This window comes from Lepidochelys kempii, chromosome 3 (assembly GCF_965140265.1).
Source record: "Lepidochelys kempii isolate rLepKem1 chromosome 3, rLepKem1.hap2, whole genome shotgun sequence".
NCBI lineage: Eukaryota > Metazoa > Chordata > Testudines > Cheloniidae > Lepidochelys > Lepidochelys kempii.
The window spans coordinates 17,720,232-17,745,130 of record NC_133258.1 but is presented as its reverse complement, the minus strand read 5'-3'; the positions used below and the strand labels follow the sequence as shown (position 1 = coordinate 17,745,130).

The 24,899-nt window shown below is 40.0% G+C and overlaps 1 protein-coding gene across 1 annotated transcript in view; it reads right to left on the bottom strand.

Annotated features, from left to right (window-relative positions):
• The window catches only part of LOC140908374 (WD repeat and coiled-coil-containing protein-like), a 29,741-nt gene extending 11,244 nt beyond the window's left edge, over positions 1-18,497 (bottom strand). Inside the window, exon 1 of the mRNA XM_073335351.1 lies at positions 16,575-18,497. Coding sequence (XP_073191452.1) covers positions 16,575-18,497 — 1,923 coding nt within the window. The remainder of the gene's footprint in view (positions 1-16,574) is intronic.
• Positions 18,498-24,899: the final 6,402 nt, after the last annotated feature.

Here is a 24,899-nt window from a genome sequence, read left to right as displayed (position 1 = left end):
TTAGTGTTTGCACTTATTATCCTTTGATATTTCTTCTTGATGTCAAACTTCTTTTTAAATCAGTTCACAGCTGCATCTTCTATTTCTGTATTTAGTAATCTGTTTCACATGTTAATTAACCTTTGGTTTAAATAAATGTCTCCTAATCTCTTTTAATGCTCAATTCTTAGTTTCCATTCAAGCTCTCTTGCTGCTTTTGATTCTGTTCAGATCTCAAACAGTTTTGCTGCAGCCACATGCTCTATACCACATAACATCTTATGCTGCATCCACGTGCGCTTTACCCTGCAGCATTTTAAACCCTTCTTAAACCACATAGTATCTTTTCTTTCATTGCAGCACATTAAATCCTCCTGGCTTTCACGTAACCACACTGGATTATAAATACCATCACAATGCCTCTGAACTTCTATGAAATTACCTTTCCCCCATTCTATTTTAAATAACTCATGCAGATGAGTAGTTTAATATTATTTAATTTGTGTATTATGGTTGCTCTGAGAGGTCCTATTAGGATAGGCACTGTACAAATGTCTCTAAATTAAAAAAAAAAATCCCTGCAGATATTTGTACTCTTGTCCCCATGCTAAAAATAATTAGCAATTTGTTATTGTGTAATGACTGGAAGAAAAAAAATCCAAGTAATTTGAAATACTTCAAATAAATCCCTTTTTAGTCTTTTCCTTTCTGATCTTAAACGACTGATAATTTCTTTAATCTTTATTTGAAGCCATAATTTATTAGACCTCCCCGCTGATCATTTTAGTTCCCCTCAAGTTCTTCCTTTTGTTTTTAGTAATACTATATTGTACTTAGATTTATACATAAGGTTCAAGGGACTTAATTTTCAGCAATGGGTGTAATGAGTGTCCCTGCAGACCTTTGCATTTGCACCCTGATATCTGCTGGGAGAGCAATACAGCAGTGCACAGACACACCAGGAAGTTTCTGGAAAGTGTAGGGGACAATTTCCTGGTGCAAGTGCTGGAGGAACCAACTAGGGGCAGAGCTCTTCTTGACCTGTTGCTCACAAACCGGGAAGAATTAGTAGGGGAAGCAAAAGTGGATGGGAACCGGGGAGGCAGTGACTATGAGATGGTTGAGTTCAGGATCCTGACACAAGGAAGAAAGGAGAGCAGCAGATAATGGACCCTGGACTTCAGAAAAGCAGACTTTGACTCCCTCAGGGAACTGATGGGCAGGATCCCCTGGGAGAATAACATGAGGGGGAAAGGAGTCCAGGAGAGCGGGCTGTATTTTAAAGAATCCTTATTGCGGTTACAGAGACAAACCATCCCGATGTGTAGAAAGAATAGTAAACATGGCAGGCGACCAGCTTGACTTAACAGTGAAATCCTTGCTGATCTTAAACACAAAAAAGAAGCTTACAAGAAGTGGAAGACTGGACAAATGACCAGGGAGGAGTATAAAAATATTGCTCAGGCATGCAGGATTGAAATCAGGAAGGCCAAATCACACTTGGAGTTGCAGCTAGCAAGAGATGTTAAGAGTAACAAGAAGGGTTTCTTCAGGTATGTTAGCAACAAGGGTGCTAAAGGAATTGGTGGATGTGATTTCAGAGCCATTGGCCATTATCTTTGAAAACTCATGGCAATCGGGGAGATCCTGGATGACTGGAAAAAGGCTAATGTAGTGCCCATCTTTAAAAAAGGGAAGAAGAACGATCCAGGGAACTACAGGCCAGTCAGCCTCACCTCAGTCCCTGGAAAAATCATGGAGCAGGTCCTCAAGGAATCAATTCTGAAGCACTTAGAGGAGAGGAAAGTGATCAGGAACAGTCAGCATGGATTCACCAAAGGCAAGTCATGCCTGACTAATCTAATTGCCTTCTACGACGAGATAACTGGCTCTGTGGATGAGGGGAAAGCAGTGGACATGTTATTCCTTGACTTTAGCAAAGTTTTTGACACGGTCTCCCACAGTATACTTGCCAGCAAGTTAAAGAAGTATGGGCTGGATGAATGGACTAAAAGGTGGCTAGAAAGCTGGCTAGATTGTCGGGCTCAACAGGTAGTGATCAATGCCTCCATGTCTAGTTGGCAGCCGGTATCAAGCGGAGTTCCCCAAGGGTCGGTCCTGGGGCCGGTTTTGTTCAATATCTTCATTAATGATCTGGAAGATGGCGTGGATTGCACCCTCAGCAAGTTTGCAGATGACACTAAACTGGGAGGAGAAGTAGATACGCTGGAAGGTAGGGATAGGATACAGAGGCCCCTAGACAAATTGGAGGATTGGGCCAAAAGAAATCTGATGAGGTTCAACAAGGACAAGTGCAGAGTCCTGCACTTAGGACGGAAGAATCCCATGCACTGCTACAGACTTGGGACTGTGTGGCTAGGCAGCAGGTCTGCATAAAAGGACCTAGGGGTTACAGTGGACAAGAAGCTGGATATGAGTCAAACAGTGTGCCTTGTTGCCAAGAAGGCCAATGGCATTTTGGACTGTATAAGTAGGGGCATTGCCAGCAGATCGAGGAATGTGATTGTTCCCCTTTATTCGACATTGGTGAGGCCTCATCTGGAGTACTATGTCCAGTTTTGGGCCCCACACTACAAGAAGGATGTGAAAAAATTGGAAAGCGGCCAGTGGAGGGCAACAAAAATGATTAGGGGACTGGAACACATGACTTATGACGAGAGGCTGAGGGAACTGGGATTGTTTATTCTGCGGAAGAGAAGAATGAGGGGGGATTTGATAGCTGTTTTCAACTACCTGAAAGGGGGTTCCAAAGAGAATGGATCTAGACTGTTCTCAGGGGTAGCAGATGATAGAAAAAGGAGTAATGGTGTCAAGTTGCAGTAGGGGAGGTTGAGGTTGGATATTAGGAAAACTTTTTCACTAGGAGGGTGGTGAAGCACTGGAATGCGTTACCTAGGGAAGTAGTGGAATCTCCTTCCTTTGAAGTTTTTAAGGTCAGGCTTGACAAAGCACTGGCTGGGATGATTTAGTTGGGGTTGGTCCTGCTTTGAGCAGGGGGTTGGACTAGATGACCTCCTGAGGTCCCTTCCAACCCTGATATTCTATGATTCAAAAAATTGATATTTGCATATGCAGATATTTGTGCACAAAAGCAAAGTGATTTTTTTTTGTTCTTATGAGCTTGTACCATCCAAACACTGCCACATTTTGCCCGAATACTGGTAGAAACAACAAAATGTTGTCTGATTTGCTCTTGCATCAATAACTTATAAACAATGATGAGCCTGAGCTGAAAAATTCTGACCCAAAGGTTATCCTTCATAGAATTTGAGGGGGTTTGGATGTAGTGCAGGCCCATTTCTTCATACTAGTTATCTTCAAGTCAAATATGATCAAGACAAATTAATCCCAGATCCATCTCAATTGACTACAAATTAGTTGATTATAATTAGTAAAGTTATGTTAGGGATGAATTTGGTGCATTAAGTTTTTTGCTTAATCCTGCCAGCTCTTATTGTAGCCTTCCGCAATAAGTGAAACACAATTTTATAGTATGACCTACTCTTTATAAAACCACATGGACTGTCTTAGACCAGTCTGTTCTGTCCAAGATCCTTTATCTTATTTCTACCCATGATTTTACATTTTTTCCTTGTACAGATTTCAGAAATCCAGATCTTTAGTTTCACAGTTCTTTTCCTTTCATTGCTTTTAAATATTAGTGTTACATTAGTCTCTCTCAAGTGGTCAGGCACTTCTCCTGTTTATTGAGACAAATTAATATCTGTTACATTTTATGTCTGACTGTTGGAGAATTCTGTTAGATCATGGGTCTTCCTCTGTTTTTAATTGCTCCAATTTATTTCAGCCTCTTCCGATTTATCATTTAGTTTAAGTAACAATAATGCACCTTTTCTTTGAGGAACACATAATGCTTTACATACATTAATCAATTTAGCCTCATAACATTCTTGAGAGGTACTTGATTATTATTCCCATTTTATAGATGAGGAAACCAAGGCACAGAGAAATTAAGCGATTTACTGAAGCCCATAGAGGTAATTTGTAGCAGCGTAGGGAATAGAACCAAGATCTCATGCCTCCCACCCTTGTGCTTTAACCCCAAGATCATTCTTCCTCCAACACCATCAAGTTTCACCGTCTGCTCCTAGAAGCTGTATCTCTGATTCTGATGTATTGCGCTCTGTAGTGGGCTAAAAGGGCGTGTAGTTTTCAGTTTAAAAGTCTTTACTGTAAACTGCTTTATCCATAAACAAAGTTTATTGGAGGACCAAGGGAATACGTACACAGAAGTGACAAATATTTTCAGATACTCAAGTGGATATTATCTGCCCAGCTTCTTTTGGCCAACTTCCTATAATGTATCTGATTCCAGCACTCCCTCAACAAGAATCTGGCAACATGAGCAAGCCTTTCCCTCATCTGTTGCAGCTTAACTGCCACCAGATTTTACAGCTTTGTAAAAGGGTCACATAGCTTGTAGCCAGCCAGTCTCAGTATTGCCAACCCAAACTTTCCAAACTCATGAGTCAGGACCCAAAAATCACAAAGCTGCCTTAACAATCACAAGATTTTAAAATATGGATTGGATGTTTTTTCTTTTTGTTTTTGAACCTTTAGGGTACCCTCAAGTCACATGTTCAAGCTTTTCTCTGCAACCATGAGGGCTAGAAAACTTTTTTTTAAAATGAAAGCTGAGAATTTCATGTAATCACATGCCTCAGTGAGCTGAAGCTTTAAGTAAAACATCAAATAGTGCGAGACTCACAATAAAATCAAAAGAGTTGGCAACACTAATTTCCCTGCCACTTCCCAAAAAGCTATTGTTATTCTACCTTATTTTTCTCCCTTTCTTGGCAGCTTTCCAGAAACTCAGCAGCTAAGGGTTTTCTACTGCAGTCCTGGGTTCTGCTTCACTGAGCCTTCCTGAACCAGTAAATTTGTAATGTACGTGATAGGAAAAAGTTGAAATGCTCATTTATACTATGGTAGACGTGATATATCTTGACTTGGGCTGTAAACTGATTTAAAAAATTAATTGCGATTAATCGCACTGTTAAATAATAATAGAATACCATTTATTTAATTATTTTTGGATGTTTTCTACATTTTCAAATATATTGATTTCAATTACCACACAGACTACAAAGTGTACAGTGCTCACTTTATATTATTATTTTTTATTACAAATATTTGCACAGTAAAAAACAAAAGAAATAGTATTTTTCAATTCACCTAATAGAAATAATGTAGGGCAATCTCTTTATCATGAAAGTTGAACTTACAAATGTACAGTTATGTACAAAAAATAACTGCAGTCAAAAATAAAACAATTAAAAATTTTAGAGCCTGCATGTCCACTCAGTCCTACTTCTTGTTCAGCCAATCGCTCAGACAAACATGTTTGTTTACATTTGCAGGAGATAATGCTGCCTGCTTCTTGTTTATCATGTTACCTGAAAGTGACAGTAGGTGTTTACATGGCACAGTTGTAGCTGGCATTGCAAGATATTTATGTGCCAGATGCGCTAAAGATTCATATCTTCCTTCATGCTTCAACCACTCTTCCAGAGTACATGCATCCATACTGATGATGCGTTCTGCTCGATAACAATCCAAAGCAGTGCAGAGTGATGCATATTCATTTTCATCATCTGAGTCAGATGCCAACAGCAGAAGGTTGATTTTCTTTTTTGGCTGTTCGGATTCTGTAGATTTCGAATCGGACTGTTGCTGTTTTAAGACTTCTGAAAGCATGCTCCACACCTCGTCCCTCTCAGATTTTGGAAGGCACTTCAGATTCTTAAATCTTGGGTCAAGTGCAGTAGCTATCTTTAGAAATCTCACATTGGTACATTCTTTGCATTTTGTCAAATCTGAAGTGAAAGTATTTTTAAAACAAACATGTGTTGGGTCATCATCCGAGACTGCTATAACATGAAATATATGGCAGAATGTGGGTAAAACAGAGCAGGAGAAATACAATTCTCCCCCAAGGAGTGCAGTCACAAATTTAATTAACTCCTTTTTTTAAATGAGCGTCATCAGCATGGAAGCATGTCCTCTGGAATGGTGTCCGAAGCATGAAGGGGTATACAAATGTTTAGCATATAAATTCCTTGCAACGCTGGATACAAAAGTGCCATGTAAATGCCTGTTCTCACTTTTAGGTGACATTGTAAATAAGAAGCAGGCAGCATTAGGTCCTGTAAATGTAAACAGATTTGTTTGTCTTAGCGATTGGCTGACCAAGAAGTATTGAACAATGACTGAGTAGGCTTGAAGGCTCTAAAGTTTTACATTGTTTTGGTTTTTGAGTGCAGTTATGTAACAAAAATAAATCTACATTTGTAAGTTGCACTTTCATGATAAAGATATTGCATTATGGTACTTGTTTGAGGTGAATTGAAAAGTATTTATATTGTTTATCATTTAATCATTGTTTATCAATTCAGTATTTCTTTGTTTATCATTTTTACAGTGAAAATATTTGTAATAAAAATAATAATATAAAGTGAGCACTGTACACTTTCTATTCTGTGTTGTAACTGAAATCAATATATTAGAAAATGTAGAAAAGCATCCAAAATATTTAATAATTTTCAGTTGGTATTCTATTGTTTAACAGTGCAGTTAATCACGATTAATTTTTTTAGTTAATCACGTGAGTTAACTGCAATTAATCGACAGCCCTAATGTTGACTTTAAGGCTTTTGATACTGTCTCGCATGACCTTGTGATAAACAAACTAGGGAAACACAACCTAGATGGAATTACTATAAAATGGGTGCATAACTGGTTGGAAACCCATCCTCAGAGAGTAGTTATCAGTGATTCACAGTCAAGCTGGAAGGGCATATTGAGTGGGGTCTCACAGGGATCAGTTCTGATTTAGATAATGGCATACAGAAGTACACTTATAAAGTTTATGGATGATACCAAGCTGGGAGGGGTTGCAAGTGCTTTGGAGGATAGGATTAAAATTCAAAATGATCTTGACAAACTGGAGAAACAGTCTGAAGTAAATAGGATGAAATTCAATAAGGACAAATGCAAAATACTCCACTTAGGAAGGAACAATCAGTTGTACACATCTAAAATGGAAAATGACTGCCTAGGTAGGAGTACTGAGGAAAGGGATCTGGGGGTCATAGTGGACCACAAGCTAAATATGAGTCAACTGTATAACACTGTTGCAAAAAAAGCGAACATCATTCTGGGATGTATTAACAGGAGTGTTTTAAGCAGGACACAAGAAGTAATTATTCCGCTCTACTCCGCGCTGATTAGGTGTCAACTGGAATATTGTGTCCAGTTCTGGGCACCACATTTCAGGAAAGATGTGGACAAATTGGAGAGAAGAGCAACAAAATGATTAAAGGTCTAGAAAACATTACCTATGAGGGAAGATTGAAAAAATTGGTTTGTTTAGTCTGGAGAAGAGAAGACTGAGGTGGAGTCGTAACAGTTTTCAAGTACATAAGAGGTTGTTACAAGGAGGAGGGGGAAAAATTGTTCTTAACCGCTGAGGATAGGACAAGAAACAATGGGCTTAATTTGAAGCAAGGGTGGTTTAGGTTGGACATTAGGAAAAATTTCCTGTCAGGGTGGTTAAGCACTGGAATAAATTGCCCAGTGAGGTTGTGGAATTTCCATCATTGGAGATTTTTAAGAGCAGGTTAGACAAACACCTGTCAGGCATGGTCTAGATAATGCCTACAATACTGGATTTACCATGGCACCGGGCCCACGGTCTAAAGGGGCCCCAGCCAGGCCTGCTCTTCTCCGCCCCCCACCCACCGCTCTCTGCAGCGGGGGCAGCAGGCAGAAGCTTGGTCCTGCCGGCTCCTGCTGCAGAGCTGGCTCCACCGGCAGCCAAGTTCCCCCTTCCCCACCTCTTCTCCCAGTGTGCTGCTTTCCTAGTCCTCCCCCTCTCCCTCCCTCCCTTCCTCTCCCTGCCACCGAATAGCTGATCACCTGCGCGAGGGAGGGGGAGGAGCAGAGCCACAGTGCACTCACCGCTGGGGGAGGAGGTGGAGAAGAGGCGGGGGGTATGGCCTTGAGGAAGGGGGTGGAATCAGGGTATAGCACCTCCAGCACCCTGCTGTGAGCCGCTTAGGGCAGGGGGCTGGGAGCACTCCCACAACCCCCAGCCCTCTGCCCTGACTCCTGCACCCCTCTCACACACCCCCAGTCCTGACTTCTGCACTGCCCACACATACCCAGCCCCCTGACACCCCATGCCCTGACTCCAGCACCCCTCCGCATCCCCACTCTGAGCACCAAACAGAAGCTCCTGCCCTCCTCCCCACATTCCCACCTGCACCCCTTGCACCAAATGGAAGCTGCCCCAGGTAAGTGCTCCACACCCCAACCTCCTGCCCCAACCCTGAGCCCCTTCCCTCACCTTAGCTCCTGGCCAGAACCTGCACCCCAACCCCCAGCCTGCTCCTGCACCCTAACTTCCTCCCAGACCCTGCACCCCCACCCTCATCTCAGTGCATGGAGAGACAAAGAGAATGGGCTAGAACCAAGAAGAAGGTAGGTACCCGCTCTATGTGGGCAGGGGCCGGGGGGATAAAAATCAATGACTTTTTAAAAAAATTAAAAACATCAGATTTTTTTATTTAAATTGGATTTTTGAGGGGAAAACACCTATCTACAGATAGTTTTAATTAAGATACATTATATCTCATCATGGAATAGAGATTATAAATTCTAATTCTATAGTATGAGACAATATATTCATGTAATGTTTAAGAAAAGTTTTGTAAATGAGTTCTAATAGTTCATGGATTAGGGACACAATCTTATGGGGTTCCACAGGCTTCTGTATAGATTATTTATGTTAATCTTTCTATCTACCCAATGGGACTCAGTGCTCAGTCTAGAAGATACCATCAGAGAAGCTTAGTTTTGCAGTTCTCAAACTGTGGATTTGTGTCTCCAGAGGTAATATGCTTGTTAACAGCAAAAATGTTTTAAGTAAATAAATAAATAATTTATAGAGGTGAGAAATAACAGACCTCAACTCTATTGTCCCTCTGCAAATTTTTGTAACAGAGTCAATCCCTTACCTCTCTTTAAAAGTGAAAAGTTTCAAAAAGTTCAATGAATAGAAGATTGTTGGGGGTGGAATAGACCTGGACAAGGAGAAAAAGTCTGGAGATAAATGTGAGAGGCGAGGGACATATGCTTTTTTGTTAAAATATTATGTTTGTTGTTGAAGAAAAAATATCAAGAATACTTAACGTTGTTGTTTTAGTTAAATAAAACAATTTAAATGTCTGTCTCCTAATACAGCCTGGCAAGAAAATCCTCCAAATATTAATGATTAACCTGTTGAGCTGGAGATAGTTCACCTCCCAATGACTTCATAAATATCTGCTTCAATTATCTTTGGTAAATGAAATAACCAAACATTCATTTTCTGATATAGCTGTAGAACTCACCTAAAAAGTTTTCAAAATAAATCACTGTTTAAAAATGTATAGTGTGTACCTTCTAAAAATGAAACCTACATCTATGAGTTGTGAAGAAAATGTATTAAGATTATAACAACCAACAAGAATGCACTTTTATGTAGAAAACCATGATTAAATCGAGTCTTCCTGACTAGTGATTTAAATCATGATTTAAATCAAATCCACTCTATCTGCTGGGCTCTTGCCCCGGCCCCTTCATTCTCCAGGGGGGCCCACAAATATGTTTGGTGCCGGGCCCACAAAAAGTTAATCCGGCCCTGAATACCTATTCCTGCCATGTGTGCGGGGGACTGGAGTAGATGACCTCTCGAGGTCCCTGCCAGCCTACAGTTCTATGATTTTATGATTAATGATCATTCTTTGTTACTAGGGCATGGTCCTATCACAGTAAGATTCTTTATTCTCTGAGTCATATTGGTCTCTTCCATTTATGAATTTCTTTCACCAAACCTTCTGAGGTCTTGAGGAAAAACTATTATCTCAAATTCTTTCTTGTTTTGAAAAATGCAGGTTAGTCAGGTTAGTCAGACTTTATTATTCAGAAGATAACATTATTCAAAAGTACAAATCAAGTGAGAGACCATAATCAGATATTGAAGTATGAATACAATCAAACCTCAAGAAATCTTGTAAGAAAATTGAAGAAAAGTGGTGTGCTAAATATATGAAAATTCTAGGTCGTTTACTAGCAGTAACTGTTTCCCAACACATGGCTGGGAGGCTACAGTGGTCAAGTCCATGCTATCTATTTGTAACATGTGAGCTAGTATATTTATGGGCGGAAAATTGTTTACTAAAGCAAAGAGCAAATAGGTTTTTAAAAGCCCTTGGATTAGATGCCTTATACAATCTGTTTGTACTATAAGTAAACAACATATTTTTCCCCACCCATCAGTCTGCCAATATCTTCAACTCTATCCTTTCCTCTTCTTAACCCTTTTGCTTCATTTTAGTCTTGTACATCCCCCTGTACCACCTACATTCATTCACCTTGGTACAAAGGTCATCTCTACGAATTTAAGACCAGCTACTGATGAGATAGTGGCACAAATCAGAGTACACTGTCCACTCAGAGTTGTGGGTAGCCCAACTTACTATCTATGGACCAGATTCTGATACTCTCACTCACTTTGAATAGTGCCTTATTCCACCAAGGATCCCATTAAAGTCCATGGGGCATCTCGTGTGTACATACTCCTTAGTGTCACTAAGAGTGGCAGAATCTGTGTATATAGAAACATGCTATGTAATGCAGAAAACATCCTTTTTTTTTCTTAAAGGCAAAAAATGTGCTTCATTCTCCCCGATCTACTTACAGCCTCATACCTTCCTCCATTTCTTCCAGCTGTAGTAAATCCATGAGCCATTTTGATAATCAGGAGGGCAATTTTGAATTGGATTGAGGAATAGAAAGGAAGCCATGAAAATGATGGAAGATAAAGGTGATCTGACTCTGCTTCCTCGAGTGACAGACTAGTCAGGCAGCCTGAAGTTTAGAGAGCAGAGATTTAGGAAGACCATAAAAAATGGAACTGCAGTAGTCAAGATAGGAGGTGATTAATGCATGGATAAGGATGTAAGCAAAAGCAGAGAGGACAGGGTAAGGACAAATTCTGATAATGTTCTGAAACTGGTGATAAGCTGAAATACAGACAAGGGAGATGTAGAAAGTAAAGTTATGTTGGCGATTAAAGATGACTCTGAGATTTCTTGCTTTGGAAGCAAAGTTAAGGCCTGAGTTAAGGAAAGTGATAGCTGAGTCAGAAACTTGGGGGCAAAAGAGGGCCATCTTACCAAAAGACAGGTTTCAGAGTAGTAGCCGTGTTAGTCTGTATTCGCAAAAAGAAAAGGAGTACTTGTGGCACCTTAGAGACTAACCAATTTATTTGAGCATAAGCTTTTGTGAGCTACAGCTCTAAGGTGCCACAAGTACTCCTTTTCTTCTTACCAAAAGAGAGTCTTCAGTCTCTGATGTATTCATTAATTGGGTTATTATTGTGTAGCTTGGATCTAACAGTCAAGACAGGAATATAAACAGCTTGGTATCCTATATGTCAAGGTGCTGAGCTCTTCTAGTGAGATATATGCACTGACTGCATTAGGAGTTGATAGTACTCAACACCTCATGTACCCTTTCCAACCTAAACATCTTGCAAGATCATGCCCTTAGAGCTGATGGAGATGGAAATTTGGGTGCCATGTACAAAAAGCCTTGAGACTTTATTACCAATAAAGAGATTAATTTACTACCGTCAATCTCTCTCGCCTAATACTGTATACCTATTCCTTAGCTCATTCACTTTACTCCTCTAACCTTTGTCTCCTGTCTATCTTCTGCCCTTGCCTTCCCACTATTGTGTATGATCATGTCCCAGATTTTGTTGTTGTTGTTCCCATCTACCTGGAATGCCCTATACTCCTCTCCTAATTTACTGTAAAACCTTGTTTTTCTCTTTATTTTATAATTGATCAGGTCAGTGTACATGTATAGTGTCTGAAGGGTGCTTATACAAATATAAATTGAATTCTATACACTATCAGTGATTGTTAAGTGGGAAATCATGATGGCTAATAATCCAAAATGCATTTGGTTTTCTGTTTAATTTTGTGATATACCCTGTCAGGTAATATACCCTATTTCTGACACAATACTGCTTGTGAACAAAATGTGAGCTTAACAGTATTCAAGTTTCAGCAGATGAATCTTATCCCTGTTAGTGAGGTTTGTCTAAATGGCAGTCACGTGGAATCCTGATGGTCCAATTTCCTACTGTAATTAGTTTCTGAATGTGGCTAATTACTTGTTCTTTTTTTCTAGAGAGAAACTGAGTGATAAAATATCTAGAAACAAATCTATACCACATTATTTTACTTATTTTACTTTTATTTACTTTTTTTATTTATTTAATAAAAGCCTGTGACTAGTCTCTCTGCCTGCCCTCCCACAATACTCACAAAACCATTCATCTCTACATGATGCAGCTGCAATAATATATGAAGGCCTGGCAGAATCAGGTTTTTTTTGTACTTTTGACAGATAATATTGATGCTTATTTTAAAGGTTTTAAAATATTGTCATTAATTTGCATTTTCACAGTTGCAGGAAATTATGGGGAGGGGTCAGACAAGACAATCGATGGTCAGACAACAATTATTTAATGACAGTAGATGTTGAGATTTGAAAAGTTAAAGCTTTATAGAGCTGTTAAAACACAAATTGTCAATATCATGTCAAAATATACAAAGTAAATATCCTTAAATGAAACTCTAATAAGTTCACAAGCCACATTTTTCTGACTTTATCTGTCTGTACATTTTGATTATTATCAATGGAAATATTTTTGTCTGTATGTGTACAGTGAAATTGATGTTTACCAGCATTTACTGATAAAAATCTAATAGTTCCAAGCCTAAATATATGCTGTTCAAGGTGAATGATCGCATCACCTCTATGGCTGAATGCTATTATACAAGCTACAATTGTGACAGCTCCAAAATGTGAGTGGTATTCGGGGATCCTACTTTTCAGTGATAAAAAAAAACCAAAATTCTCCAATAAAAAAACCATAAAAATCTGCAATTAAAATGAAACACTGAACTTTAGCTTCCCTAGCCACAATATATGTAGGTATCAATTGAACACATGTTATTGATATATTTACAATTTTGACAGCTGAAGTCCCACTGCATGGGGCTGACAGTCCGAGCCCTGTCTATTCTCCTAATTATCCAAATTTTTGATTATCAGTTCTGGCCCTGGTCCCAATTAGATCAGATAATTGGGGTTCCACTGTATATATTTTTATTTTTTCACAAAATGTAAAAACTAAAGATTCTCTGTAAAAATGCAAATTCCACATTTTTCCAAGGCAAGCAGATTTCTAGGATCCCTGGTGATCATGGACTCACTAGTGTCCACAGTTCACATAGAATATAAGCCTGGGGACTACTGAATAGACATAAGTGTGTCAGAAGTTACAAAAAGAAAAGGAGGACTTGTGGCACCTTAGAGACTAACAAATTTATTTGAGCATAAGCTTTCGTGAGCTACAGCTCACTTCATCAGATGCATGTAGTGGAAAATACAGTGGGGAGATTTTATATACACAGAGAACATGAAACAATGGGTGTTACCATACACACTGTAACAAGAGTGATCAGGTAAGGTGAGCTATTACCAGTGCTGGGCGGGGACCTTTTGTAGTGATAATCAAGGTGGGCCATTTCCAGCAGTTGACAAGATGACGTTCTTGATCACTCTCGTTACAGTGTGTATGGTAACACCCATTGTTTTATGTTCTCTGTGTCTGTAAATCTCCCCACTGTATTTTCCACTGAATGCATCCGATGAAGTGAGCTTTAGCTCACGAAAGCTTATGCTCAAATAAATTTGTTAGTCTCTAAGGTGCCACAAGTCCTCCTTTTCTTTTTGCGGATACAGACTAGCACGGCTGCTAGTCAGAAGTTACAGTTAGTATTGTCATGGCAAATCTGTAAAGAACATAGACTCCTTACAGTTAGTATAGCATTAGTAAAACAAATACAATTTTTGGAACTTACTATGGAGAGAAATTGAAATTGTTAAATAATTTAGGTTCAGATTTATCTTAGACCATAGTTTTCTAAATAGTTTGGTGTATATAAACACTGTCACATAATAAAGTTGATAATTGGTCATTAATTACTGCTGTTTTTTACTTATAATGATTTAAACCTTACTTTTATGTTTTTAAGTAGCCATATGGTTATATTGTGTGGTAGTTATTATTTTATGTATTTTATAATACAGTACTGCCCAGATGCCTGCCTCAGTCAGGATTGGGCCCACATTGGGTGAGTGCTGTACAAACCCATACAAAGACACAGACCTTGCAACGACAAGCTTACAAATAAATGCTGTACTACAGTATTCCAGTACTGCAGTGTTACCTATATTTAGAATGTTTACCACAGAAAGGTATTTATACGTAAGGCAGTAGGGCCATTTCCTGAGCCTTTTGCTGTGTGCATACAGAGCCTGGCTGTAACTCCATGGCTGAGCTGGTCTCTGAGCTCAGAGAGTGCTAATCAGCTCATGAAGCAAGAACAAGACTCAGATGTCTGAATCCAAACTAATCAAAACATTTATTTTCTGAGAAAATTATTGGCTGTCTCTGAGGTAAAATATAGCTCTGTCTGTCTGGATGTCTCTTTGCCATCAATCTCTTTTTCATTATCTTTGGCCTCATACTGTGATCTTGCTAGATCTCAGAAGATGAAAAGGGTTAGACAAGGTCAGTACTTAGATGGTAGACCTTCAAAGAATAGCTAAATGTGGAAGAAACCTAGTCATTAAGTGGGCGAAACAAGGTGGGTGAGGTAATATCTTTTGTTGGCCCAACTTCTGATAAAAGATATTACCTCACCAACCTTTGTCTCTCTCATATCCTGGGACTAACATGGCTACAACACTGCAAATATTCATTAAGTGGCTCTTTTTCTGAATTAGTTTAATGTGGTGCTGTCTTTGGATGAGCTATGAAACCAACCTGTTCTTTTCATAAACAAAGAAATTTGTTCTCCAATAGGGTCAGTCTGGCATCATTTTACCAGCACCAAATTCACTTTGATTTAAAAGAAAAGCAAATATATTTCTTACTATTTGTGCAATCAAGCATTTACTTTGTAATTCAGATCTTAAGCTGGTGCTAGATCCCGTAGCCTAAACTTCTATTCGGAAAAGAATTGACACCACTAATTCTAACCCAAAAGAAGGGGCTTCTTGAAAGACAATGAGGTAGTAAATGTTCAGTAGGCAAAAGAGCTTCAATTCACTGTAAGGCACAGGTGCTTACTTTTTTGGTGAATATAATACTAAAATATTTAAACTAGTATTTTTTCTTTGTGTATTTGAGTTTATGCAATATATTCAAGTTAAATTATTGACTAAACGAGATCAAACACTTTGCTTTCACCCAGAGTGCCAACAAACTGTGATACTCCAAAATGGCAAGTAAATAATTTCTAAAATGTGATGAATGATGTTTGAATCAAGTAATCATTTCCTTACAGGATGTGTAGAGGAAGATTCTCTCCTTGGATGTGCAGATAGCTCTCATTAATGTAGCAGGAAACCACTCGCGCACATCTGAGAATCAAATTTGACCCAGAGATATATAATTTTAATATCACTACATAATAAAAAAATTAATATCTTATATTTCCATAATGCCTTTCATGCCAAAGGATCCTAAAGTATTTTCAAAAGCTGCAAGATATATAAATAAATGTATCTAGTTTCTTATTATACTAAACTGAAGGGTGTCTCAAAAATAACAATAATAAAAATAATGGACCAAATATTGAAGTCCTTACTCAGTTAAAACTCACACTGAAATCAATGGAAGTTTTGTCTGAATAAGGTCTAGATAAGGACTTGATGATTTGGCATATTACTTATTTGTTAATAAAATAATTGGCAGTTAGGTACATACACGTTTTTTTTAAGAAATCAAGTTAAAAAGGTAATATTTTTGAAAAAATGAAACTGTCCAGATGTGCAAAGATTGTCAGTGAAAAACTAAACTATAGATGGGCCAAGTTGCAAAGTTCAGCTCTTTCCCACTGAATTTTGCAAAAGTCTAGATCCAAAGTTTTGTTTCAGCCCCATCAGAGATACTGGCTAGCTGCAAACTTTGAATCTGAACCCAGATCTGAACTTCATAGGCTTGTTGGTGGGAGTAGCTGTCTCATCCAGTGGGAGTGTTTGTGGGGCCATCTACACTTAAATAATACAAAACCCTTTTGTACAGTGATAATTGTTAATGTTCTGTGCTCCTTTTTGATATATGCATGCAACTCCAATTAGCCTCAGTAGTAGTTACATCTGAGCAATGAAGGAAGAAAAGACCCTGATTTCTTATGCAGAATCTCCTATAAAATTCAGCCAACTGGTTGCAGAAATGTAATTGATTGTTTCGATGACAAGTTATTTCACAACTCTGAATCAAGTTGAATGTCAAGCTCTGATGAAATCTGCTAATTGGACTGTGAAAATTAAAATACATCCCCTTGCTTTAAAATAAAATGTTTAAAAAGAGAATTTTTTAAAAGCTACCTGATAAGAATGTTAAATTAATAAAAAATTACCTGATAAGTGATGTGGACAAAAGGTGGCTCCTGAAAAGATGGGTATGCTAAAGAAAACCTCTTTCCATTTTTAGTGGAGTCTGTTAGTTCAGCAAGGTGCAGCTGTAACTCAGTGAAGCTGCCACACAGTCTCTCTAGATTCCTGGATATGTGACTTGCTCCCTTTTCACTTGGCAAGTTGTTATTTTTAGGAGAAATAGAAGTTTCTTGAATCACATCCAGCTGCACTTTAGGAGAAGCTGGTCTGTTGGAAAACCTGGCTGGTGTCCCAAGTCCAAAGGGAGCCACTGACCGATTAATTGGCTCAGCATCCAACATTTCCAAAGTAATGGATGGGTCACCTGAGACTCTTTTTTCATCAAGGTCACTCACACTTGATGATGAGCTTCGTTCATAACTGGGACTCTTCACTTCTTCTATGAGTTTTCTCCTGCCACTAGGGGATTGAATGATAGTGCTACCTGGTATTAACAGCTCCCTGCTCAAGGGTTGATCTTCCATGGCAAGATTTTCAAAGAACTTCCGTTTTCCAAGAGTATTCATGGAGGATTCGAAATTAGAAAGCAGATTCTGGGTGGCATGAGACGGTGCTGAAAAATCTTCTTCAAATATTAATTCTTTGATCATTAAACGAATAATGTACCTTTCTGAACTTGAAGATGGAATGAGAGTAGGGTCAGTGAATTTCTGCTTTCCAATCAAAATCAACAAGAGTTTATCTGTCAAGAAGCACAAACCCTTTGGTCTTTCACTTTTCTCCAGTTGGATTTGTTGAATATTGGGCATGCAGGAAGAGGTTACCGAATAAACCAAAACAATGTTACAAGTATTGGAGGCTACTGCCACAATCTGAGCTCTAGGGTCAAAAGCTATTATATCAGGGACCAGAATGCCTGGGATGCTGACTTTTCGGGTGGTCGTTACCTTTCTTTCAAAAGTTACCAAGATCAGGTACGAAGAGTCCTGATTGTTTCCTGAGACATAGTCCTTGTGTCTCAGAGGAATGAGAGGACTGGGATCAGATCTCCGACGGTTTGCAAGGATATGGGTCAAATCCACAGGACCTGATGAAGAAGAAGCAACTGAATCAACAGCCACTGATTTTTCTGAATCTGTCGACTTTCTTCTTAGGTCCATGGAGTATTCCTCATCCCCAAGTGCCAGAGTAGACTGTGAAGTTAAAGAACCTGTTTCCGTACCAGATGGCACATCAAAAGTAATGCCTGCATTTAAGCCGCAGATCTTATCTAATGGAAGCTCTGTGGCTACAGCAATTTGGAAATCTAAAGTAGCTTCTATAGCACAGATATAACTGCCCACATCAAATACTGGGCAAAAGAAGCAAGCATTTAAAGCTTTCTGAGTATCATCCCATATGTAGGAATGAAGGGCACTGCCTATAGCAACTACCAAGCGATTGCCTTCCTTAGTCCAACAAGCGCAGTGGATGAGACCACTACTTTTGATATCCGCCTTAACCTTGGAGTTATCAGAACGAACAGCGTGTAAAATGGAGGCGTCCCGTTTAGTAAGCACAGCCAAAATATCCTTCTTGGGATGCCATGCACAGCCCTGGGGAAGCATTGGGAATGGCTCTCCAATTTCACAAGTCTGAGAAACCAGGAGCTTTTTCTTTTCCAAAATGTTATAGCTCAGCTGCCAAACAGTGACATGTTTTTTATGCTGAACAGCAAGCAGAGCTGGTGTGTCTGCAGCACAATAGGAGCCCCAGTAAAGTCCATGAACATGTTCAAACTGACCAATTACACTTGAGTCACCAAACTTGAGTTCTCCATGATGCAAATGTAAAGCAGTCAGTGCCACTTGCTTCCCATCTGTCCAGGCAATTCCATGCACAGGGTGTATGGCCTGATGCAGGGCATTAAGGCCAGTTCTTAGAAGTTTTGCCTTTCCCAACTCCATCCTTTTAAACTTCCTCCCTAGAGGTGATTGTTCCAAAGTAAAAAATCCATAGGATTCATTTGAGCATCTTGATAAGGAAAATGTGTCCCTCAGCTGTTGACTTGTTTCCCTGTAGGTGAATCAAACTGATTTTTTTTTCTAATAAGCAAGGAGCCTGAAACGCAAACTCCTTCACACTGTGACTCTCCAGCTGCTCTTCTAAGTATAAATCCAGGTGAAAGCTGCTTTTGCTGTGCTTTTTTCTGGGAGGAGTTATCAGCTTCATGTGATGTCTAACAAGGTTTAGCTAATTACTGTATGCTTCACTGACATTTTCTCAGTAGCCTATTTTTAACTCTTAAATGCTGGGAGTATATTTAAAAATAACACTCTAATACCTTGACCTTCAGTGAATGAAGGGCTTCTTCAATGAATGGAGAAGAGAGATCCTATGCTGCTAAGCCTTGGCATTAAACTACAGCATGAAATAATGACCTGACAGTTCTTTACAGACAGTCTTTGAAGGAAAAAGTAAAGTTTAAACATATCCATTAAGAATAAGGGCCAGATTCCAATCTCTGATATGCAGCACATTTCAAAGATTCCTAAGGGGCTTTAGAAGGGGAAATAGGAGAAAGCAATCATACTCACTGGTTATATGAAATGTGAGAGAGGGGGAGACAAAAAGATAAGCAACATAAACTAGAAGCCAGGGCACCTGATCTAATTAGTGTTCGTTTCTCTAGATCAGATTTATTTATGTCACTTCCCTTTTGGTCTTCCCAGGTGTTCATTTCTGCCTGTGAGCATACAGCTTAAGCCAAAAAGGACAGGTTGTGGATTCTCCATCATGGACAATTTTAAAAACAAGTTGGATATTTTTCTAAAAGATATTCTCTAGTTCGAACCGGAATTAATTCAGTGATGTCCTAAGACGTGTGTTAAACAGGAGTTCCGACTAAATGACCCAGTGGTGCCTTCTGACTTTATAAACTTTTCTCTTTTGCGACCTATTCCACTGAGCGTCTTGTGATCTCCTTGTTGCGATTGTTCTTACTGATGCACTTGTTGTGTCTTTTGCTCTTTACACAACAATAGTGATATGAAGAAACGACATGGGCTCAGTTGGGTTCCAAATAACTGTCTGTACAAACACTTATTAGATCATGAAAGGCCTAGCTATATACAACCTGCAGCTCTGGCTGGTTTCTGGCAACTTCTAAAAATATAAAACATGGTGAGCACCACCAAAGGGCTTGTTAGGCTATAGATATTCAGGCCTGTCTGTAAAGGCCTATACTCCAAGAATTTAGGTGTATTCTTATCACTTATATAGTTATAGAGGTATAAAAGAAAGAATCAAAATCACTGTCTGCCAATGTAAGGTCCTTCTCTTACTGTGACAGTCTGAGGCCCTGTGCTTAGGATAAGATCTTTGGCTAAGCAGCAGAGGCAGCCATAAGCTGGGAAGCGAACGGTCACATCCTCACATTCCAACCTAGTCAGATTGAAATAAGGTGCTATTGGGCTGTTAGGAATACAATCCTGTCCTGATAATGCCTATAATCCTCCAGAGAAAGGGAAGTGCCTAGAAGATGTAAAAGGAAACTTAGTTTGATAGCATCCTGTCTGGCGAGAACTCACTTATCAATAACTGGGATGTGAAATCCTCATTTCTGTGTTTGTTCTATCACTGTAGTCCCCATTTCCCTATTGTTTGTCTGTATAATCTCTGTCTGGTTTTGTGATTGTTTCTGTCTGCTGTATAATTAATTTTGCTGGGTGTAAACTAATTAAGGTGGTGGAATATAATTGGTTACATAATCATGTTACAATATGTTAGGATTGGTTAGTTAAATTTCAGTAAAATGATTGGTTAAGGTATAGCTAAGCGGAACTCAAGTTTTACTATATAGTCTGCAGTCAATCGGGCCGGGGGGAATGGGAACCATGTTTTGCTAAAGGGGGAAATGGGAATGGGGGTGGGGAAATTGGAATCATGTTTAGCTAAGGGCAGGAAATGGGAACAGGGACACAGGTAAGGCTCTGTGGTGTCAGAGTTGGGAAGGGGGACACTAAGGAAGGAAACTGGAATCATGCTTGCTGGAAGTTCATCCCAGTAAACATGGAATTGTTTGCACCTTTGGACTTCGGGTATTGTTGTTCTCTGTTCATGCGAGAAGGACCAGGGAAGTAAGTGGGTGAAGGAATAAGCCCCCTAACATCTTGGTGCCATGACTCGGATGCATCGCATCGGATAGGTGAGTGGCAGCCTGTAAGTCCCCCTCCCCAACAGTCCGCGCAGCTGCTTGGAGGGGGTATAGCGAACTCTCGTGATGGTAGTTGTGGGTTCTGGCAAGCCAGGGTAAAGGATTTTTTGGGTAAATGGATAAGGAAGAACAAGGGCCCATACCAGGTGCAGGGGTTAACCTGGGATGAGATTAAAAAGGAAATGGAGGAAGTGTTAGGGGACCCAGAGGGATGGGGGGTGGCTGAGGAGCCCACCCTCCTTGGTATATGGGTAGTGGAAGAAGGTCCCTGCCCATGGGGACTGAATGCCTTCCAGGGAAAGGAGGCACTTCAGTCTGCTTGTGAGAGGTTTGAAGTAAGGGCAGCATTATGGGAACCTGCCAGTAATCTTTCAAATTTGGTGCTGCTTCAGCAAGTGCTGCTGAAGGGTTGTAAATTAGTTAGGGGTAGTTAAAGATGATTTGGCACAACAGGGTTTAAAGTCAAAAGCAGAGTTAACAGACTACCTTTAGAGACTGGAGCTGGGACTTGGTCCTGGGGAAGTGGAGAGAAAGAAGGGGAAGGGAAAAAAAACCTTTCAAAGTGCAAAATGACAGGGTTTGCAGGAGCAGGTAACAACCCCCACTCTTCTCCCAGAGCCAGAATGAGAACCTGGGGATCAGGGTTCCCAACTGTTTTAACCCAGGGAGCCTGCTCTTGGCTCAGAGCTAACTATATCCTTTTCTTCTTTTCCTCGGTTTACTTAATTTGCTGCTGGTAGCCTATACTTTAAACTGACCTGACAGGCTTAATTGGTTTCTTTCCACCTCTCCCCCTGCCTTTCCACACTCTTTTGTTTCTCTGAAGTTTTAATGGAGGGTACTTTGGATACTTATGTGAGATGTTTTTGGTTAAAGTATGATGGAGGTCTGCTGTATTGCACTGGAATTTTTGGAGTAAAAGATCCATTGGCATCCATGGAGACAAATGTTTTACTGCCTCTTTGAACAGTCTCAAGGTAAAGACAGCACAGGTTAAGGCAGCTGTGTGGCAATAATTGTACTTGGTGGCTAAGTTGTTACAGACAAATTGCACTACCTTAAAGAACTAAATGGAGGAGTAAGTGATTTCAAGAAGTGAGTGAAAAGTTACAAATAGCTTTTGCAAAAATTGATAATAAAGGGTTTGGAGGAAAGTAAACATTTGGGAATTGTGGAAATGGTAAAAGGTAACTGTTGTGAAGATGTTAAAAGAGTAACAGTTGTGGTGTTACAAGAAGGAAGTTTTTGTTTAATGATAAAACCCAGTTATATAAATGTAACTGTATGTGCAACTCTGTGCAGTCACATTGGATGGAAGCTTGGTAATTAAATTATCCAAGGGGGTCAGGTAGAGTGGCTACTACCGCCGCTATGCTTCTGTCCCCAGAAGCCTTTACAGCTATTCTGAGGGGAAATGGGCTCTTTTCCCAAAGAAATGGTCTATAAGGGACTGCTGCAGGCAGCAGGCAGAGAGAGAATCTGATCAAAATTATTTGACTATTGGGTAATGTAATCAAAATCACTAAAGGAATGTAAGGGGTTTCTACTGGAACGTAACTTGACTGCCTCTGGTTGTGTCTAGTTGTACAAGATGGAAGTGTAATCGGGATACAGTTGTGTAAAAAAGCGTAATCACAGTGCAAGGGATGTTAGGCAAAAGAGAATTTTGTGTGTGTGCACAGGAAAAGGAAAAGGGGAGGAATGATGGGAACACTGAGCCTTGGGGTGGCTTTGGGGGATCAGATTGTTGCTTTGGTGGGTGTGCATGAAAACTCTGTGAGCATGGGGGAGGCAGTTACACCTTGTGTAAAATTAATATGGCTAATATAATGTTACGGAGGTTAAACTATATGGAAGGAATGTGCATTTTCCCAAGACATGTGGGGTATATATTGGAGAAGGGGTAAAAGAAATGCAAACAAAACATGGTACTTAATTAAAATCCTATTAGGGCTCCAAAAGGAGCCACAATAGGTTGTGCATGCTTTTTCAGATCTCTGTGTAATTTGGAGCAGGAGATGAAAGTGGAAAGTAATCAGAACTCTGGTGGAAGTAAAATGTTTCCCTTTTAAGACAGTCTCTGAGCTGCTAACAGCTTTGGATCCTGAAGCAAGCTAGTAAGCCTCTGTGTAAATGCAAATTAACTTGCTGCTGGGCACAAAGGGCTGCAAATAATGAATACATCTGGTCAGCAAACAAGCTACTAGAAGACTTAGATTATGGCCCTCCAGGAAAGGGAGGTGAAAAAAACAAGTCAAGCCTGAACATATGGGGGCAGGTTAACCTTAAGGGGGGGGTGTGTGTTTGTGTGTGTACAGTGCTAAACTCTGAAGCTGTGTCTCAGCTATTACCTGAGAATAAACTTAAAGCTTGGTACAGCAGAGAAACTATTGCAAACATGGTCTGTTGTACAAGAGGGGAAACAGAGGTACACCACCTCATGAATTTCATAAATGACCAGTGAGTGGGGTAATTCACTAGCCTGACTATAGAACAAAATAAGGACAGCCTGGAGGTAATTCTTCTGTTTTTTCTTGCAATTAGCAAGGAAATTTGTAAAAGAAAGTATTATTATTATTATTATTTGTTATTAAGCAATAATCGGTCCCCACCAGGGGGGTGAAAATTGTTTCTTTTGTTTTTCAGACACTCTACAAGCAAGCTGGCGCCAACGGAAAAAATGACCCACAATACTATGGATCTGTGTTTTGTGTTTGTCTTGTTTAATAGAATAATAGAATAATAGAATATCAGGGTTGGAAGGGACCTCAGGAGGTCATCTAGTCCAACCCCCTGCTCAAAGCAGGACCAATCCCCAATTAAATCGTCCCAGCCAGGGCTTTGTCAAGCCTCACCTTAAAAACTTCTAAGGAAGGAGATTCTACCACCTCTAGCATTCCAGTGTTTCACTACCCTCCTAGTGAAAAAGTTTTTCCTAATATCCAACCTAAACCTCCCCCACTGCAACTTGAGACCGTTACTCCTTGTCCTGTCCTCTTGTACCACTGAGAATAGTCTAGAACCATCCTCTTTGGAACCACCTCTCAGGTAGTTGAAAGCAGCTATCAAATCCCCCCTCATTCTTCTCTTCTGAAGACTAAACAATCCTAGTTCCCTCAGCCTTTCCTCATAAGTCATGTGTTCCAGGCCCCTAATCATTTTTGTTGCCCTTCGCTGGACTCTTTCCAATTTTTCCACATCCTTCTTGTAGTGTGGGGTCCAAAACTGGACACAGTACTCCAGATGAGGCCTCACCAATGTCGAATAGAGGGGAACAATCACGTCCCTCAATCTGCTGGCTATGCCCCTACTTATACATCCCAAAATGCCATTGGCCTTCTTGGCAACAAGGGCACACTGTTGACTCATGTCCAGCTTCTCGTCCACTGTCACCCCTAGGTTCTTTTCCGCAGAACTGCTGCCTAGCCATTCGGTTTCTAGCATTGTTGTGTTTTAATGAACAGAAAATCTCATGATGTGGGTAGGGGATGGCTTCAAAAGGCTGACCTTGGGGGGAGATGTGTATGGGAATACAAAATGCTCAACTAGGAGGCCAGCACCTGTGTAATAGCTACCATGGTACCTGGAAAGGAAATGGTACCGGCAACTAAAGTGGTCCCCACAAACCCTATGGAAATAATGAGAAGGGGAGGAGCTCACTGGGATCAGTGGAGGGGTGTGTAAAATAGTGTAAATCAATAGAAGATGTTTTGATGTGCCCCTCTCCTGTGACTATGGAGGAGCAGAATCAATGGCCTATGCAAGGGGTGGACAATTGGGTGTACTGTGTAGAAGGTGTTTTGCTGGGAATGTACATATTACTGGGGGCACAATTACACCAGCCCATAACCAAACTACACACATCTACATGCTGCTATCTGAACTTTGGTGCACAAATGGATCTGTGAATCTTATTGCTGTGAATAATCAAGCAAGGGCATACTGCTTGATTCCATACCAAGTAGTTACGCTGGTTTGGACAATAACCCATTTCTCTGAGAACATTCAATGGACTTATGATTTGGACAAAAGCATGAAAAACTTGCAAGGGCAGCTTGTTGCAACTGCCAGCAACTGGACACATAAGATCGTGACCCTGTCAAAGGAAGAGAGGCAGTGTTTTCATAGAATCATAGAATATCAGGGCTGGAAG